This window comes from Mustela putorius, unplaced genomic scaffold, assembly GCF_011764305.1.
Source record: "Mustela putorius furo isolate JIRA1106 unplaced genomic scaffold, ASM1176430v1.1 tig00000253_pilon_pilon_pilon, whole genome shotgun sequence".
In the NCBI taxonomy this organism is placed as follows: domain Eukaryota; kingdom Metazoa; phylum Chordata; class Mammalia; order Carnivora; family Mustelidae; genus Mustela; species Mustela putorius.
The window spans coordinates 4,696,577-4,715,175 of NW_025421329.1; the positions used below are offsets into that span (position 1 = coordinate 4,696,577).

General features: G+C 50.1%; 1 protein-coding gene across 4 annotated transcripts in view; it reads right to left on the bottom strand.

Moving 5' to 3' along the window:
* Window positions 1-3,061: 3,061 nt before the first annotated feature.
* Window positions 3,062-18,599, bottom strand: part of OVOL2 (ovo like zinc finger 2) — a 28,898-nt gene continuing 13,360 nt past the window's right edge. For all 4 annotated transcript variants that reach the window (XM_004754176.3, XM_045078441.1, XM_004754178.3 and 1 more), the window contains 2 exons: window positions 15,823-16,012; window positions 3,062-3,728 (listed from right to left, as the gene is read on the bottom strand). In XM_004754176.3, coding sequence (XP_004754233.1) covers window positions 3,415-3,728; window positions 15,823-16,012 — 504 coding nt within the window. In that variant the 3' untranslated portion in view covers window positions 3,062-3,414. The remainder of the gene's footprint in view (window positions 3,729-15,822; window positions 16,013-18,599) is intronic.

An 18,599-nucleotide genomic window follows, 5' to 3' on the forward strand; every position in this document is an offset into this window, starting at 1 on the left:
ACAAGCCCAATGCGGGACTCTCAGGACGCTGCGACCATGATCTGAGCTGAAGGCAGACAGTTAACCAACTGAGCTGCCCAGGCATGCCAATAAATAAGTCTCTAAGAAAAAAAAAAATAAGTAGTCCAGGTCTCTGAGTGATGGCATAAGGACAGCCACCACCAATCCAGAACTGTTGGCAAGAAATTATCTTCTCTCTTCTTTAACCCACAGAATTTGGAGGGAATTTTTTTGGAACAGCTGTGCCTTGTCCTAGTCAGGAAAGCTCACCAACACCCATTTCCTCTCTGGTCACGGCACCTACTTTTCTGCTGGGAACCACTTTCCTACTCCCAGGCCAGTGACCTGTTCACACCACCCTGGCTTCAGGGGAGGCAGGAGCATACAGCTCAGGCCTGGCCAACAAAGCCTATACCCCTTATCTCTCAGAGCACAGCGATGGGATCAGGGATGGACCCAAGAGCCAAATCAGGCCACTCAGAGACAAGAAGCATCAGCCCCAAATCAGACCCTTTTTCTGCAGAGCTGCTGTACTATGGGACAGGAGTCCAGCAGTGGTGGCCATGAGGCCCCCACCTGAACCTGTCTGAGAAAGAAGTCACCTGTGGGAAAACCAGATGTAAAACAGAGAGAAAGATGAGTGATACCATGATTTAAGCACCTAGATCCAGCCATCCCTGAAGCTGAAACAACCCTAGATTTGTCAGCCAATACATTCTCTTTTCTGTTAAAGCCATTTTTTTTAAAGATTCTATTTTTAAGTAATCTCTACACCTGATGTGGGCCTCAAACTTTGTCTATCAAATAAATAAATAAAATATTTTTTTTCTTTTTAAAGATTTTTATTTATTTATTTGACAGACAGATCATAAGTAGGCAGAGAGGCAGGCAGAGAAAGAGGAGGAAGCAGGCTCCCCACTGAGCAGAGAGCCTGATGCGGGGCTCGATCCCAGGACACTGGGATCATGACCTGAGCCGAAGGCAGAGCTTTAACCCACTGAGCCACCCAGCTGCCCCACATAAATAAAATCTTTAAAAAGAAAAAAATAAATAAACAGTTTCTGTCAATAGCAGGTCCCAGGGCAACTGGCTGGTTCAATTAGGAGAGCATACAGCTCTTGATCTCAGGGTCATGAGATCAAGCCCCATGCTGGGCATAGAGCTTATTAAAAAAAAAAAAATTAAAATATGTGAATATATAAAAATCCATCCCTAGAGAGAATATCTTTCCAGCTGGTTCACAGTTCCCTGCGCAAAACAGGACCCAGGCCAGCTTCCCCAGACAGTCGTTTAGATATTCCCCTATCGTTTTTGTTGTCAGAATTACCCAGATAACTGTGGAAAACAAATCAAACACTTTCTAGACTCCTTTCCCTGTACCAAGTTCTAGGAGACATGACAGGATGTCAACAATTGGCCCCTGCCCCCAGGGCAGAGCCCTCAGTGCTGGCCATCCCAGGAGGCCGTAAGAGCCTTCACAACTTCCTACTTTGCTGTTCCAGGTCCCAAGTGCATCCCCAGTCACCGTGAACACTTGGACGTGGCCATGTAGACCACATGGTGCTGTGGTCTCAGCTCTCAGGTCTTCGTGCGAGGCCCAGCAGGACCACATCCACCCAGCAGGATGGTTCTGGGGCACTGAGTGCCGCCGTTTAGAGAAACCAGAGGTGTGAGGATCTCCCAAAGCCTGCCCTAGCCTCATGCCTGCCTCTCCTTTAGTTCTAATTGAACTTGGTGGGGGGCGGGGGAGGTGGTTCTTTCCTTTCTTAAGTGTGGGGAGAGGAAAAGTGGGATTTTGACCGGGTTTAGGATTCTTGGCCCTTTCCTCCCACCACCAGCCGATGGCCCCTGCAGCTGCCTCATCTGCTCCTGGGCACTGGGACACTGACCCCTTCAGGAGAGCTCTGAGGATTGCTCCAGAGAACGCTGCACAGCCAGGGGTGCCCTACATCATAGATGCTCCACAGAAGGGTTTATTCACTCCCTTCAGAAAGGGGAGCCGACTGGCAAGACCGATGTTAACTCAAGTTAGAGGCCACGCCACGGAAACCGTCCAGATTTGGCATGATGCCTGGCCTGCGGTGTGGGAAAGGAGGACATCGGGGGAGGGAGTGAAGCAGGCAGAGAGGTGGAAAGAGGACGGAGAGGAAAGCAGACAAAGCAGGGCCATCACCCAAATGCTCCCCAGCCCAAGCAGCAGCCTGGTCCTGATGCAAGATCTTCCTCTTCCGGGGAGGAAATGAAGCTGGGGCTGTCAGACCCAGGGCAACAGGGGAAGCCTGCCGAAGGACTGCGGGGTACAGGAGATGAGCACTCCGCTCAGTTCCCACAGCTCCCTAGACTGGGGAAAATCCCTTTCTCAGCCACCAGGGTTCCCTGAGGGTTTGGGCCCTTCCTGCTACCCCCCTGTCACCGAAGGACCCTGGAAACCACCTCACCACCCCTCTTGTCCCCTGAGGCTGCTGCCTCTCCTTTGCCCTATCTCGGTCTCAGGTCTGCTTTACTGTGAACGTCCTGGGCCTCTGGAGCCAGGCCTCCCAGGTGAGGCGATCCAGGTGGCCAAAGGTCACAGTGCTCAGCAGTCACATGCCCTGAAGGAGACGGCTCTCCCTCCCGCAAGACCACAGCCCTGCACCTGGCCAGGGAACGCTCCTGGCGGTCCCGCTTCTGCGGGCTTCACCTGCAACCAGCAAGTCAAGTCCCAGCCCCAGAAAGCCAGAAGCAGCTCTACAGTAACCCAGGGCCACGGAAAATGACGAAAGCATTCAGGAGTGACCTTCCCCGTCCACCCCAGGCGTCTCTGCCCACCTGCCTTGGGGCACCTGTCCATTGGCCCTCCTACCCCGTACTCAAGATCTGCTTCTTCAAACCCACCTGCCAATACAAAGTCATTTGCCCCAAATGACCTGAAATCGAAGGTCACACATTAGGCCCTAATCAGGGAGCTAGAACTCAATGCTCTGTTTTGTTTTATAATTTCACAAGAACATTTCATTTATTAAAATAATTCCTGTAAACTCTTTTGGAATAATAAAATCATTTTCCTTGCTTGAGGAGCATGGCAAGTGGAAGTACTTTTATTTCAAGGCACCATAAAATGAGTCTCTCTAAGAACACCTCGGCCTCCACATGTGAAAATCCTAAAAAAAAAAAAAGAAAAGGAGAGAGAAAGAAAGAAAAATGCCTTACAGTGATCGTGACCATCCACAAACTTTTGTTAATGTGACTGTCAACAGGATGTGGGTTACAGGGGACCTGCCACCACGATTCTCACTGATGACCCTTGGAACAGATCCCCCAGCTCCGCCTCCGCCCTGGAAGGGCAGAGGGATGAACTGAACCCAAGTGGGGTTGGGGGAGCCTTCAAAACCCCAAATCCCTGTAAACACAGCAGCTCTGGCTGCCTCCTCCTCCTCACTTCTCCTCCTCCTCGCTCAGGTTGGCATTCCCTGGGCGCATGGACATCAGCTTGGTTTGCAAAAGAGCCGCTAGTTTTTTGGACGTCTTTTTGAGAAAGGCGCTGCCTGGGTGGGCACTGTTCACGTGCAGGTACAGGTCCTCCTGGGTGGGGCCCGTGTAGCCACAATCCTCGCAGACGTAGAGCTTGTCCCGGCGTTGCTTGTAGGCATACTGCTGCTGCACCCCGTGGATCTTCTTCAGGTGGGACTCCAAGGAGCAGCGCTGGGTGAAGGCTTTGTTGCAGATGTCACATTTGTAGGGGCGAATGCCTGCAAGGTCGATGGGCAGACATATTACCAGTGGGTCACAGTCAAGCCAGAGCCTCCCAACCATGAAGCCATTTACAAACATGATGCACAGCCCAATAGCAGAAAACCAAACCTCCTGATTCAAAACCGGGCAGAGGAACCGAACAGATCTTTTTTCCAAAGAAGGCAAGCAAAGAGCCAACAGGTACGTGACAAAGTGCTCCACACAGCTGGTCGTCAGGAGAACATGAATCACGGCTGCAATGAAATATCACCTCCTACCTGTTAGGATGATTATCATCAAAGACAAGAGATAGCAAGGGTCCTTGAAGATGTGGAGAAAAGGGAGCCCTTGTGCACTGCTGGTGCAAATGTAAACTGATGCGGCCATTATGGAAACCAGTATGGAGGTTTCCCCAAAAAACAAAAATTAGCACTACCATGTGACCCAGAAATCTCTCATCTAGGATCTGTTTCCAAAGGAAATGAAAAGAGGATCTCAAAGACACATCGGGACATCCACGTTCACTGCAGCATTATTAATAACAGCCAAGACATCCAAATAACCTTAAGTGTCCATCAGCGAATGCATGAATAAAAAAGATGTGGTATATTTATACAAGAGAGTATTATTCAGCCACGAGAAAGAAGGAACTCCTGCTATGTGCAATATTGTGGATGAACTGTGAGGGCATTATGTGAAATAAACCAGAGAAAGGCAAATACTGCGTGGTACCACTTGTGTGTGTATAAAAGTCAAACCCATAGGAACAGAGTGCATAAATGGTTGCCAGGAGCTGAGGGCTGGGAACAAAAAATCAGCCTGACCAGGGACTCAACATGAGGAAAACGATTCCCAAGGGTTCCCAACATCCACATGAGCAAAGATAAAAAGAGATGCCAACTTAGCAAAGAAACACCACCTGGCTTTGGGAGTAAAGGTTTTTGGTTTTCCCACTTGTACGCCTCAATGTTTTGATTTTATAGTGGGCAAAGTAAACCTTGTTTTGTTTTTGTTTGTTTGTTTGCTTTTTAAAGATTTTATTTATTCATTTGACAGAGAGATCACAAGTAGACAGAGAGGCAGGCAGAGAGAGAGGAGGAAGCAGGCTCCCTGCTGAGCAGAGAGCCTGATGTGGGGCTCGATCCCAGGACCCCAAGATCACGACCTGAGCCGAAAGCAGCGGCTTAACCCACTAAACCACCCAGGCGCCCCAAACTTTGTTTTTATTTTACGTGGTTTTCCTGGAAATAGACCCTGTAAAAAGGATTCCAGTCCGGAGTGAAGAAAGAAGTGCGGCAGCGAGAGGAAGGAGCCCTACAAGGTGGGGACAGCAAGGCAGTCACTGCTGTGAGCGACCAGAGTCCAGTTCCACTGGACAAGGTGAAGGGACAAGGTAGAGCACTCAACTCTGAGTCATCTCGCCCCACACAGCTATGGTCTCCACCCCCCCACCCCCATTCCCACCCCCTCCAACAGCCTGTCAGGGGCTGTCCCTGGGGGGTGCCGATTCTCCCTCCCTGTCTGGTGCCAGCAAGAACGCTCTCAGACAGAGTAGCAGGTGTGGGCAGTTGCAACAGGGATGGGTGTGCCCAGAAATGGCAGGAGCCAGGGGCGTGGGCTGGACACGGGTAGCATCTGCCACAGTTATGAAAGCATTTCCAAACCAGATCTCTCACTGGCCTTCAAATTGGGCTAATATCGGTGGGGCTTGCCTTCTAGATGGAGAGTTCCCATGTGCCATCTCCACTGGGGATCATCTTAGAGCCCAGAGGCCAGCAGAGCCATCCCCTACAGGAATCCCCAAAGCCTCCGATGCAGAATTTAAGGGCCTGCCAAAAACTCATCAATCCAGTGAGATAATATTTCAAAAATTGAAACACATTAAAAAAAAATCCGTAGGAACGAGTTATCAAAAATCTTAAACAAGGACAAGACCCAACAACACCATCCTCCAGCTTGAGGCGAAAGGAAAAACACGCACTCTATGTAGATGTTTTCATGTATTTCTAAAATGGTTATTATTTTCCCCCATAAAGTTCTAGCTGTTGAAAAAACACACTGCACAATTGAAAAGTAGCTGAATTAAAACTCACACTTAAAAATGTTTCAATATATATATTTTTAAACACGAAAATGGAATTTATGATGATTTTACTATCCTGGCTTTAATGGAAGCAAACTTATCCAAAGATATTTTCAAAATCTACTTTTTTAGCTTCACAATGCTCTGAAGGATTTCTCCATGTTGGTGCCTACAGCTCAGTTTCATTCCTTTTCAACAGAACCGTGGTGTTTTGTCATCTCTCACAAGCCAGAGATAGGCTGACTGCCTTGTAACAACCGGGTCCTCGCCTTTGCTCCTGGGGCCAACAGTCACACTGCACCCGCTGGGAGCTTCTGGCCATGCAGAGTCGCAGCCCCCCACCCCCCAGACTGAATGGAATGTGGAGCCATGGTCCTCAAACCCAAGGGGCTCACCAGAACAGACTCCTCGCCCCAGCCCTGGTGTTTCTCTTTCTGGGGTAGGGCTGAGACTCCCGTGTTTCTAGCGAGTTCCCAGGGGATGGGAAGGCTGCGTGTCCGGGGATCTTTGGGAGTCACATGTCTAACTCCACGCCAAATGAGGCATGACCAAAACTGAAGCAGGAAGAAACGAACATTCGAAGAGACCCATGACCAGCAAGGAGATTGAATCAGTAACCAAAAAACTGCCAACGAACAAAGTCTAGGACCAGGTGGCTTCGTGGACAAATTCTACCCAACGAGGCATGAGGATGGTACTTCGGGGTCTGAAAGCAGCCCTGGCCTCAGTATTTTCTCTCCCAGGTCACATGCCCCCATTTTCTTAAAGGCAGATGATAAGGGAAGTTGAAATGGAAAAAAACTACTTCCCCCCAGCTCCATCCAACCACCCGAAGGGTTTGGAAACCAAACCCTTCCACTTTTCATGCAGTCCATGTCCAGAAGCACACATGGGAAGCATATCCTGTAACATGCATGTGAAAAAGGTGTATTGGGTCAATGCAATTCAATTCAGGCAGAGTGCAGGTCAATCTTACATTCCGCACACTCTAGAACAACTGCCAGAAGTTAAGAAACTCCTTTCTAAGCCTTGGCACCGGGAAGGCACATAATAGGTGCTCAGTAAATAATTTTTCAATGAAGGAATTAATGAACCCCTACGGGCCCAGAGAAAGACATTTAAGAAACAAAGAGATTGAAGAAACTGGCAAATGTAAGTGGGGTGCCTGGGTGGCTCAGTCAGTTAAGCATCTGCCTTTGCCTCAGGTCATGATCCCAGGGTCCTGGGACGGAGTCCCACATCAGGATCCCTGCTCAGTGGGGAGCCTGCTTCTTCCTCTCCCTGCTGCTCCCCCCGCTTATACTCTCTGTCAAATAAATGAATAAAGTCTTTTTTTTTTTTTTTAAGATTTTATTTATTGGAGAGAGCGAGACAGAGATAGTGAGAGAGGGCGGGAGCAGGGAGGAGAGGGAGAAGCAGGCTACCTGCTGCGCCCGGAGTCCTGTGTGGGTGGGACTGGACCCCTGGACTCCGGGATCATGACCGGAACCGAAGGCAGACACTTAACCAACTGAGCCACCCAGGTGCCCCAATAAAATCTTTTTTTTTTTTTTTTTTTTTAAAGAAATTCACCCAGAGGCCAGTTACTCCTTTCAATAGTTATTGGAAATAACCCACTACTGTTTTAAAACATCCAAACTAAACACGTGGAGAGGACAGTACACTTACCCCCCGGCGAGCTCCTAGGCCCCCCAGGAAAGGATGTTTCCAATCCTGCTCTAGGAAGCCCCACCCCATCGGTGACCCAGAAAGGTGATCTGAAGTGGCTGCTGACCAGGGCTTTGCCAGATCCCTATCCCCTGGCAGAGGTAAGCGTGCTGGGAGCACATTTCCTTCTGCAGCCAGCAGATCGGCCGAGCCCCTTCCACAGAAAGAACCCCCAACAAGGCCCAGGGCAGCAAAGGCTAGAGATTCCAGAGCCCTGCATCATCCAGACGATAGAGAGAATAGGGATGACTGCTGCGGGTGGGCTTTTCCCAGGGACGGTGCATTATGGGATGTGAGCCGGGCTCAGAGGACCAGGGACTCACAGACACCAAGATGGATGTTAGACTGCCAGCACCAAAAACTGCAGTTAGGGCAATTCTGACTTTTGCACACCTGCTTCAACTCCCCTCTCTGGAAATACCACATTCATCCATCACTCACTGATGCAAGCAGACACGGTCATGCAGCAGCCCCCAGGTGACCCTTCTTCCCGGAATCCCCAGCCCGCCATGAACTCAGGGGTGGATGGGAGATGAAGGTGAGCAGAGAGGACACCTGGGCAAAGAGGACTGATGCCAAGGCCTCCCCAACTCTGGGGACTCACCCACCTTAGTGCTCTGGAGCCAAGGCCAACCTTGCCCCTGTCTGGAGTGGGATACTGGAACTCGAAACCACAGCTGCACCAGACATCATTAGCCTACTGACACCACCCAGCGAGAGTCCCAGGCCTCTGAAAACCCACGCATCACACATCTGTCACTCGTCACGTGAGCCCATGATGGATGGCTGAGCCCCTCCAGACCTCAGTTTCTTCACCCACAAAATGGGGATAACATTCATACCCCCTTGTCAGGCCGGTCAGAGGATTAATGGCGACGTCACCTGCAAAGGGCCCAGCACATATTACGTACTCAGTGGGATACAGCCCTGAGAGTTTACGGTCCAGCTCAACAGTATGCTCTCCTCCTAAACTGGCTGGCGGGTACATATGTAGTATGTCTTTCCATTGGCTCAATATAGACACTTCACACGCACTTTGGGATGTGTTGTTTATTTCCCGGTGCAGAGAGAAAAAGGGTAATTGTTTTCAATATGGTCATGAGGGTCTGGTGGAGAGAAGAGTGGAGAGCCCTCTATTTTGTTGGTGACCCTCTGGAATGTTGTGCCAAACGGCCTCTCTGACCTTATTCAAAAAAACACTGCATTGGGTCATCCAAAAGGGTTTCTTCTCTTCAAATTTTATATTCCTATTACCAAAATCAAGCTTTGTATCACACATCTCCAAAGAAAATTCTTGGCTACGGGTACTTTCTGCTTGCTCTCCTTGCCACAGCCTGGTGGTCCCTTGCTGAACTTGTACAATCATGAACTTCGGCAAGAAGCTTTTTACAGTCCTCCTTGTGGGAGTGGGTCTTCAGGGCAGCCTCCCTGGTGGCCGTGGCCACCAAAGGCTGCTATGTGTATTGGTGGCCGTGCCTACCAAAGACTGCCATGTGTTGACCTCAGGCCCATCTTAAGGAAATTATCTACAGAAAGATGGACACAGGTAGACAAAGGAGGTGTAAGAATATTCACGGCAGTCTTACATTTAAGGAAAGAAGGAAGGAAGAAAAGAAGGGAGGGGAAGACAACTCTGAGAATGGAAACAAGTTCATCATTTGGGACAAGGGGAAATCATGGTGCCTCCACACTGGAACTGTCATAATCTCATATTAAGAAATGCCCTGACAACTATTAAAAAGAGGCGTGTCTGCCTGTATAGATATGAAAGAGGATCCAAGGCACATATGACATGAAAAAAGCAATGTGTATTAACAACTTTGGGGGATAAATATTAATTGGTGGTTTGCTTTCGGGCATGGAACTTTAAGGACTTGGGAGGGGAAGAAGGCTTTACTTTTCTTCCTTATCATTTCCACCCCCCCACCCCCGCTTTCCTATTATTTCTTTAGCTGAAAAGTAAGTCAAAATGAAATAGAGCAGGGACAGCCTGATGAGCCCAGGAGGCGATCCCACCGGACATCCTTGAACTCCCTAGCCCTGGAGTTTCCTTTCTTCTTTTTCTGCCATCTGCCCCACTCCAAACTTCTCCCAATCTGCATTTTTCCTGGAGGAGTCAATCCTTCCCTGTAGGTTCCAAACAAAGACACTATTGTTTCCTCTTCTTCAATCAAGATGGGATTTGTTTGCCTTCCAGTCCCTCTCAATGTGGCCCGATGGAAGATAAGGCCAGAGGGCGTCCCAAGGGGTGGGGCAGATACTGCGGTGGGCCCATGCCCCCTCCTCACCTCCCCGGCCTCCTCGAGTCTACATTCCTCAGCTTCTCTCTCTGGAACTCCAGAAACTTCCTCAGGAATGGCCGGCAATGGGAATGGCCTCCTTTATTCCAGAGTCAGAAAGTTATCACCAAGGTGGGTTATTCCTCACAGCACGAGACCCCTGAAGTCTGCGCTGGGGACCCCGCAGTTGCGTGTGGCCTTCTTGGCTGTTTATAGAGTGGCTTACAAGTTCTCGTCTTCACTGGCTGGAGTCTCTTACAGACTCAGTAGCCCTTTTCCAAACCAGAAGAAAATAAAAGACTTTCAGTAAATGCTGAACTTGTCTGAGAGACCTTGGCACATCTGGCCATACCAGTCAACAATGCCCAGGCCACACTGTGGCCCTGGATGAACGTAGTTCTGCCTGACAGGCGCCCACATGCCGCTGGTGGTGTTGGGTCCTGAGCAGTGAAGTGGGGTACTCAGTGCTGAGTGCGACACATGCAAATGCTGAAAAACAGGCCCGTGATATGATGTTTTTCACAGGAGGAGAACGGAATATACATTAGTTTCTTTCTTCTTCTTCTTTTCTTTTTTTTTTTTTAGGATTTTATTTATTTGAGGGAGAGTACTTGAGCAGAGGGGGAGGGGCAGAGGGAGATGCAGACACCCCGCTGAGCAGGGAGCCCAATGCAGGACTCAGTCCCAGGACCCAGAGATCATGACCTGAGTTGAAGGCGTATCTGGAACCGACTGAGCCACCCAGTCATTCCACATTCACTTCTTTCAAGCTCATGGCCCCTTCTCTCTATTTTGACCAGAATCTCCCACACTGGCCTCAGTGGTCCCGTCAACTCCAAAATAGAGCAGTTTCCTCTACTATGTGTGTCAGGGAAGCTGCTGGTCCATCTGCAGACCCCCCTTGGCTAGCTAGTGCTTCATGCTGCATATATCCTGTGTGGCCCACTAATGGCTCCCGACTGCCCCCTTCTCCAAGGAATGGGCACTGGGCAACTGACCTCCCAGCCCAGGGGAGAGGCGGCTGTCTGACTGACATCCAAGTGTCCCCCACTTGTCTATAGTGTTTTCACACCCCAGAGCCCCCGTGGGACCAGGCTGAGGCCACATCTCTGCTCACCCCCTAACCCTGCCCTGTTCCACTACCCTCCCCGCTCCCTCCAGGTTTCCTCTGACCCCTCCCTCAAGAAATCATTTTACAAGAAGCACATCTCAGAATCTGCTCCTAGGGAACCTGACCCAAGACAGTCTGGATTGAAAACAGCCCTTGTTTGCTGATCTGTTTTCACAAAATGTTAGTTTTTGTGCATCAGTTTCTGTCTTCCAACCTTGAATCAGATGCCATTTGACTAACATCCCCTCTCCCCATCACACACACACACCCTCTGAGTTACTTTTTTCTTGGTGAAGTCAACCAAAACAAACCAAACCAAACCAAACAAAACAAAACACCCTTAATCTTTTCTTTCACCCACTTGGATATTAAGGTCAGACATTTACAGGCTCTGGTTTCCCTGGGACTCTTTCAAGATGTCTCTTTGTGTTCTGAGTCTTCCCTTAGAGGCCCTGTCCCTCCCAGCACAGGACAGGAAGAAACCTGGGGGAAGGAGAGATTAATCGTGGCTCTCTCCACCACTCTCTTTGCCCACCTCATTGATGCTGTAGCCACAGTTCTCAATAGAAGGGTCCTGGGATCCCAGCTAAGTCTTTAAATGAGTCATGACTGGTCCAGTCAGAATCTAAGCAAATACAGACTTAACTCAACTACTGTCTCCCATATCTGCATTCACACATCTTTGCTTCTGGTCAAAATACATTTACTTGTAACCGTCAATAGCAAAATCTGACCTTCACATCTTCATCAAACCCAGCATTCTGGTAAGGTCTTTTGGAACCAGGGAGGTTATGTACACGAACTTTGAAAATGATGATGATGAGATGAGAATCCTAGATTTTTGCTCTTTTTACTGACTAACCCTTTTATGTACAGCTCGAGGGAAGGCAGGGCAGGCCCTCCCACCAGGATGCTATGGCTGCTCCTTCCGCTGGCGTGGCTGCATCCCCAAGCCAGAAATCCTTTTTTTCGTAAGCCCTTTGCTCCCCATTCTGGTCCCTTATTACCTGGAGGCACATCTCCAGCAGCAAATAAACCAGGGCAGGAAAAACAGGTTCAAGACATTTCTGTAATTCTATTTGTTGATCACTTAAGGAAGCAAAATTATGTTTGAAAAAATTTTAAATTACCTGTAGATTTGATCTTATAGTCAATGCTGTCCAGCAGACATTAAAGTGCAAGCCACTCTGTAATCTTAAGATGTCCAGTAGCCTTATTAAAATAAGTAAAAAGAGGGGCATCTGGGTGGCTCAGCCAGTTGAGCATCCAACTCTTGATCTCGGCTCAGGTCATGATCTCAGGGTCATGAGATCGAGCCCCACACAGGCCCCATGCTGGGTGTGGAGCCTGCTTAAGGTTCTCTCTCCCCTCTTCCTTTGCCCCCTCCCCCACAAACGTACTTTCTCTAACAAACAAACAAATAAATAAATAAGTAAAAAGAAAACAGGTGAAATTAATTTCAATGATATATTTTAACCCAATGTATTCAAAATATTACCATTCCAACATGGAATCAACATCAAAAACTGAGATGGTTTACATTCTCATTTTGCATTAAGTCTTCCAAATCTAGTGTTTTCCACTTAACACCACATCTCAGTCGGACCAGCCACACACTGGGGGCTCGGTGGCTACCCGTGGCCAGGACGGCTGCAGCTCTTCCCCTCCTAGATGCCTTCCCTTCATGGAGTAAACTGTGAAGCTCTTCAGGAAAAGCATGAGGTGGAAGGCATTATGATTCACCAACTTTAGTAATTTTCAGCCCCTCTGAGTCACTAAAAATGTCACCTTCGAGGAGCAAGAGAGGGAGGAGCTCAGGAGTCTGAGATGCCGGCCATCTTCCTCCTTGCTCACTCTGCCGGTATCCTGGTGCCGCAGAACATGCACGCTCAGACTCCCATGCTGAGGAAGGCACTGGGAGGCAAAGGGAACAGAGAAGGAACTGACAAAATGGAAGCCCATGAACTCCAGCATGAGCTGGTCTGGTTCCCTGCTCCACCGCTTCTGGTTGTCTGACCTTGGTGAGCCCCATCTGATCATCCGTTAAGTGGGGCTCGCTGACTCCTTGGGGATGAGACAGCAGCGTTAAGTGCTGAGGGCCTGGCATGGAGGAAAGTGACTACTGGGGGCTTGCTGCTGTCTGAAGAAGATGTGGGACCTTCTACAGGGATTCCCAGCCTCTGCCAAGCCACCCCCCTCGCTTGCTAACCCTTCTTGTCCTGAGAGGACACTGTCAACACCCCCCACCCCCGAGCCTTCCACTGGGTCACCTCAGTTCCAGGAAAGTCAGTTGCCTTTCTGCATCTCTCTCCCCAGAGACCTGCAACAGGCTGGGGGGGAGGAGCTGCCTAGGAAATGAGGGTCCCAGGTCCCTCCCCATCAGGGAGGAATGGGAGTTACTGGATAAATAGCCCAGCTTCCTCACCCCTGGAGCAATTCTATGGAGCATTCTACATGGTTCCTCAAAGGGTCCCCAGTGGGGTTGAGCCCCAGCTGTCCACAGTGATAACCTGCTCATTAGCTGGTTCTTATCGGTTGTCTTCCCCTCCCCATCTCCCCTCATAGCCCCTCATTATGCTTCCTGAGATCACCTCCCCAACCCAGCTTACCCAAATCCACAGGACCCCTGCCAGCCCACTGATCCCTCAGCAGTCTCCTTGCTCCAGCCTAAGGGGCCTGCCTGGCCACACAGAGATCAAACTTTTGCTGATTCACTGGTTGCTAGGGACTAAAAAAGAAGCCTTACTGCCAGACCCAGGAGAGGACACACTACATGATTCCATCTCTACTATGCTCAAAACCAGGCACCGTAATTCATGCTGTTACAAGTCACACAAGTGGTGCCTCTTGGAGGGAAGGGGATAGTGACACAGAGAGGAGTGGGGCCTTCTGTGGGCTAGACAAATGTTAGGCCCCTTGTCTGTGGGTTTGCTTTCAGTGATTTCAGTTACCCATGGTCAACCGCAGTCCAGAAACAGATGACCTTCCTCCTGACCCATCAGCAGAAGGTCAACAGAAGCCTAACACTATGTCACAGTGCCAATGTCATTCGCCTCGCTTCCTCTCATGGCATACTCATTTTATCATCTCACATCATCACAAGAAGGGTAGGTCTAGTACGACAAGGTACTTCCAGATACAGAGATAACATTCACTTAACATCTATTACAGTATATCACTCTAATTGTTCTATTTTATTAGCAGTTATTGTTATTAATCTCTTACTGTGCCCAGTACATAAATTAAACTTTATCATAGGTTATGTACATATAGGATATATAGTGTTTGGAGCAACCTGTGGTTTCAGACGTCCACTGAGGTCTTGGAATGAATCCCCGTGAATAAGGGGGACTCCTGGAGTCTGTTTCGAGGTCTCAGTGCTAGTTATCTGGGTGTGTTCACTTTGTAAAAATTCCTCAACTCGTCAAACTACACACTTATGATTTGCTAGCACTTCTCCAGCGTGCTCCATTTAAATGAAAAATCCACTTCAGAAAAGGTTTTTTTAAAAGGAAAAAAAGGGGGGCGCCTGGGTGGCTCAGTGGGTTAAGCCTCTGCCTTCGGCTCAGGTCATGATCCCAGGGTCTTGGGATTGAGCCCCGCATAGGGCTCTCTGCTCAGCGGGGAGCCTGCTTCCTCCTCTCTCTCTGCCTACCTCTGCCTACTTGTGATCTCTCTCTGTCAAATAAACAAATAAATCTTTAAAAAAAATTTAAAAATAAAAAAATAAAAGGAAAAAAGGAAGTTTTGAGTAGGCTAGCCTACTCTCTCAGACGGAGGACACTCTTCCCAGGCCGGGGAAAGAGCTCCTGGCCAGCACTCTCAGAACCAAACAGTGTGATGAAGGTTATAAAAGAAATCTGAATAGACAGGATCAGAGAAGGGCGCTGGGTGAGGACGGAAGTGCTGGGATCTCCCTCTGGAGGGAGCAATAGACATCTTCCTATCCCACCAAGATGCCAGAGGGAACCCCGAACTCTGAAAGGGCTGGAGGATCGGGAGACTATCTACAGTAAATTCTATGAGGCTGTAGGGAGAACAGGTCATAACCAGGACGGGTCTGAATGGTCAGGACAGGATGGGTTTACATGAGATGAAATGGGGCAGGATGAGACGGGGTGGGGATCTGAAGGTGGGACCCAGAGTGTAAGGAGCTTACATGAAGTCCACCAAGATGAGAAGTCTGGATTTCATCTCATCTAGAGTTGGAGAATTTTCAGAAGGGAAATGTCATCCTCAGAATTATCCTCAAAAGATCCCTCTTTGGAGGTGTGGAACTGTGGGCCTCAAGGGGAATTATAGGGGCCAGATGTTTCTAAATTAAAACTAATGAGGCCTTAACCAGAAGGGCTCAGAAGGGCTGGGAAAGAGGCCAATGGGCACCCCCAGGATTCTCTGTGAACTGAGCTGGTAAGGACCCAGGTCCACGCTTCATTGGTCAGGAAACTGAGGAAGGACCAAGGGGAGGAAGACACTTGGCAGCCTCACACAGGAGACCAACATCTCCTTCTCTTCCGGAGCTCCATCTGAGACAGGCTTACATCCCCACAAAGAAGCAAAGGACACCACCCGTGAGACCACAAGAATCCATTCTAACAGTCAGCCCAGTGACAGCTGAACTCTGCCCCTGGGGAGTCTTGTGTCGGCGATCACAACTCCGAAAACACTTCCAGCCCGTGACCCATCTTTAGGCCCTAGAATGGCCCTAGAACTTGGGCCATTACCACACCAGACAGAGGCGAAAACAGCGTCTGAAAAGAGGCTTTGCTGGGCTCAAGGTGACTCAGCTGCCTGGTGTCACAGCCAAGAGCTGAGCCTAGATGCCCCAGAAATGCCACCCTGCTCCACACTCCCAATGTGGTCTTCTGGTGGCCGAGGAGCAGGAGCTCCGCCAACAAAAGCAACCGCGAGGGGCACGCCCCCGTCCTCACCTGTGTGCGTGCGGACGTGCCTCTTCAGGTCAAAGGTGTCATTGAAGCCCTTGCCACAGAAGGTGCACAGGTGCCTCTTCACTTGGTTGTGGCACTTGAGGTGCCGGTTGAGCATGCGCTGCAGGCGGAAGGCCTTGCCGCACAGCTCGCAGCTGTGGGCCGCGGGGTCGCTGCACGTGCCTGTGGTGAACTGGGGAGAGAGAGAAGGAGGGGGTGAGGGCTTCAGTGCAGACGGGCACATGAGCTCAGCCTGGGAGCACACCTCCCCCGTGTTTCGCCAGGCTGGGGCTCCTGACCCCTAACCCTAAAACTTCCAAAGGGGTTTGGGGAAAAAAGAACCAAAAGCCCTGTCCCACATTCATTCACCCCAGCTGCCTCAGAACAGACTTGTGATTTCTGGGCACAATGGCTCCCCCCGAACGTCTACGCTTGCGGGCCTGACAGCAAGTCAGTGGAAGCTGGACGAGGGGACTGATGATGGGTACTCCTGCTGTGGGAGAAGGTGGTGCCCTCCTCCTCCTTTGCTCCTTCCCGCTGGCCGGAGCTCCAGCAGCCACTCTGGACCATCGAGGGGGAAGCCTGTGCTGGAAGGGCAGAAAGGAAGGAGTCCAGGGGCGCCTGGGTGGCTCAGTCATTAAGTGTCTGCCTTCGGCTCAGATCATGATCCCAGGGTCCTGGGTTCAAGTCCTGCTATGGGATCCCTGCTCAGAGGGAAGCCTGTTTCTCCCTCTCTCACTCACCTTGCTAGTGTTCCCTCTCTGGCTGTGTCTCTCTGTCAAATAAATAAATAAAATCTTTTAAAAAACATTAAAAAAGGACTCCAGGTCCTGATGAGGGCATGGAGCCTGTTGTACAGAGTCCCCCAAGACAGACATGGTCAATTCCTTCTTCCCTGTGCCTACTGCTCCCATCAGCAGATGGAGACTCTTTCCTCTCCCCGGGGAGCTGGGCAGGGCCTAGGTAATTTCTAGGTCTTAAGACACTCTGCAGCTGGGGGCACCTGGGTGGCTCAGTCAGTTGAGCGTCTGACTCTTATTTTGTCTCTGGTCATGATCTAAGGTTGTGATATCGAGACCCACTCATTGGGGCTCCATGCTGAGCGAGGATGGAGCCTCCTTGGGATTCTACTCCTCTCCCTCTGACCCTGGCCACCCCCCCCCCACCACCGTGGGCCCTTTCTCTCTCTTAAAAAAAAGAGAAAGACTACGCAGCTTCCACATGTTCCCTCTTGGAAGCCAGCTGCCTTGTAAGACTATTATGCTACAAGGAAGCTCAAGCATCCATGGGGAGGACAAGACCACTGGCAGAGCCACTGAGATGCCAGATAAAGCCTCACTGGGCCTCCCAGCCCAGCCCATGTCTGCCATCAACTAAGGGACTCTGGCCGATGCCACCCAGGGTAGAGCTGCCTTGCCGGGCCACACCCCAGCTCCTGACCCACAAAAGTAGGAACACCTAACATGATCACTTTGGGAAGTGACTTGGTCAGGACCCCACAGCTTCATTCTCACAAAATAAACAAAAAACCCAGGCCCTGGGCTTCTAGTCCCACATGCCCTCAACGATGCTGGCCACTTCAAAGGCAGAAACTTAAATCTATAATTAAGTGGTGAAATACACCAGAGCCAATATATTCATCAAAGGTTTCCTAGTTACCAAATGAAATCCTTTAGAAGCTTGAGCCGACTGCTCCACTATTTACAAAGGGGGCTCATAACCTGATTTTCATACAAACATCATTAAAAGGAAGAGTCGGTCCTTGCTGGCTGAACACCTCCATAACCTCCAATACCTTTCAGCTTCCCTCCACTCTTGGTATCACCCTCCTCGAAGACCCAACTCAGCTGCTCCCCGCTCCCTGATGCAGCTTCTCCAATTACTGCAGCTTCCTCTGCCCCAGCAGTTTTCTGTGCCAGTGAGACCAGGGCCATCAAACCCCAATGTGCACACAAACCCCCTGGGGCTCTTGTCAAAATTTAGGTTCTGATTTAGCAGGTGTGGCAGAGTCTAGACTCTCCTGGGAGATGCCACTATGGCATAGACTGTACTGGGGACATGAGCCCTTTATCCCACTCGTTCCAGAGGGTTCCGAACTGCACAGATGTTTCCTCAGCATTCATCTCATCTCCTCAAGTAAAGGCCTTTGCAGAAGTCAGCAAGGGTTTGTGCGGCTTGCTGCCCCCCCATCCTCTAAGCTCTGACTCGGGGCACAGGGCAGTGGCTCACAAGTGGCAAAATACAAAGGGACTTGGGGAAGGCACAAGACCCCGGAACACAGTTTTTCGGTCGGCCTCCTCGTCTGCATGGGGTTTCATTTGTCTCATTGAACATTGAACATATGGAGTGCCGGGTCAGCAGCAGGCCCTGTGGTCAGAGCTGCAGGCAGCGCAGTCACCAGGACAGCTTGTCCACAAGAAGCTGCCAGTCTAGTGGGGAAGCAGACCCAACAGAAGGCCACTGATATCGGGGATGCTCCAGGCGCAACGCACACCTCGGAGAGGCACCTACGCCAGGAGTAGTGAGCTCACTCCTCAGCCAGGCAAAGATGACTAGGAAAAGAAGGGCAACAGCAAAGAATATTCCAGAAGAGGGCACTAGGCAACAGGGAGACTGTGTGTGGTTCTGCACGACAAGCCTGAACCCAAGAGAGCAGTTAATGAAAGAGAGCTGGGGTAGCAGGGAATGGTAGCTAGCGTCCTCCTTGGGGCTCTACCCTGGGGCCCCCCAAAAATTCAGCTCTATTCAAAAGACAGAGGGGCCACTGGAGGGCACAGAGG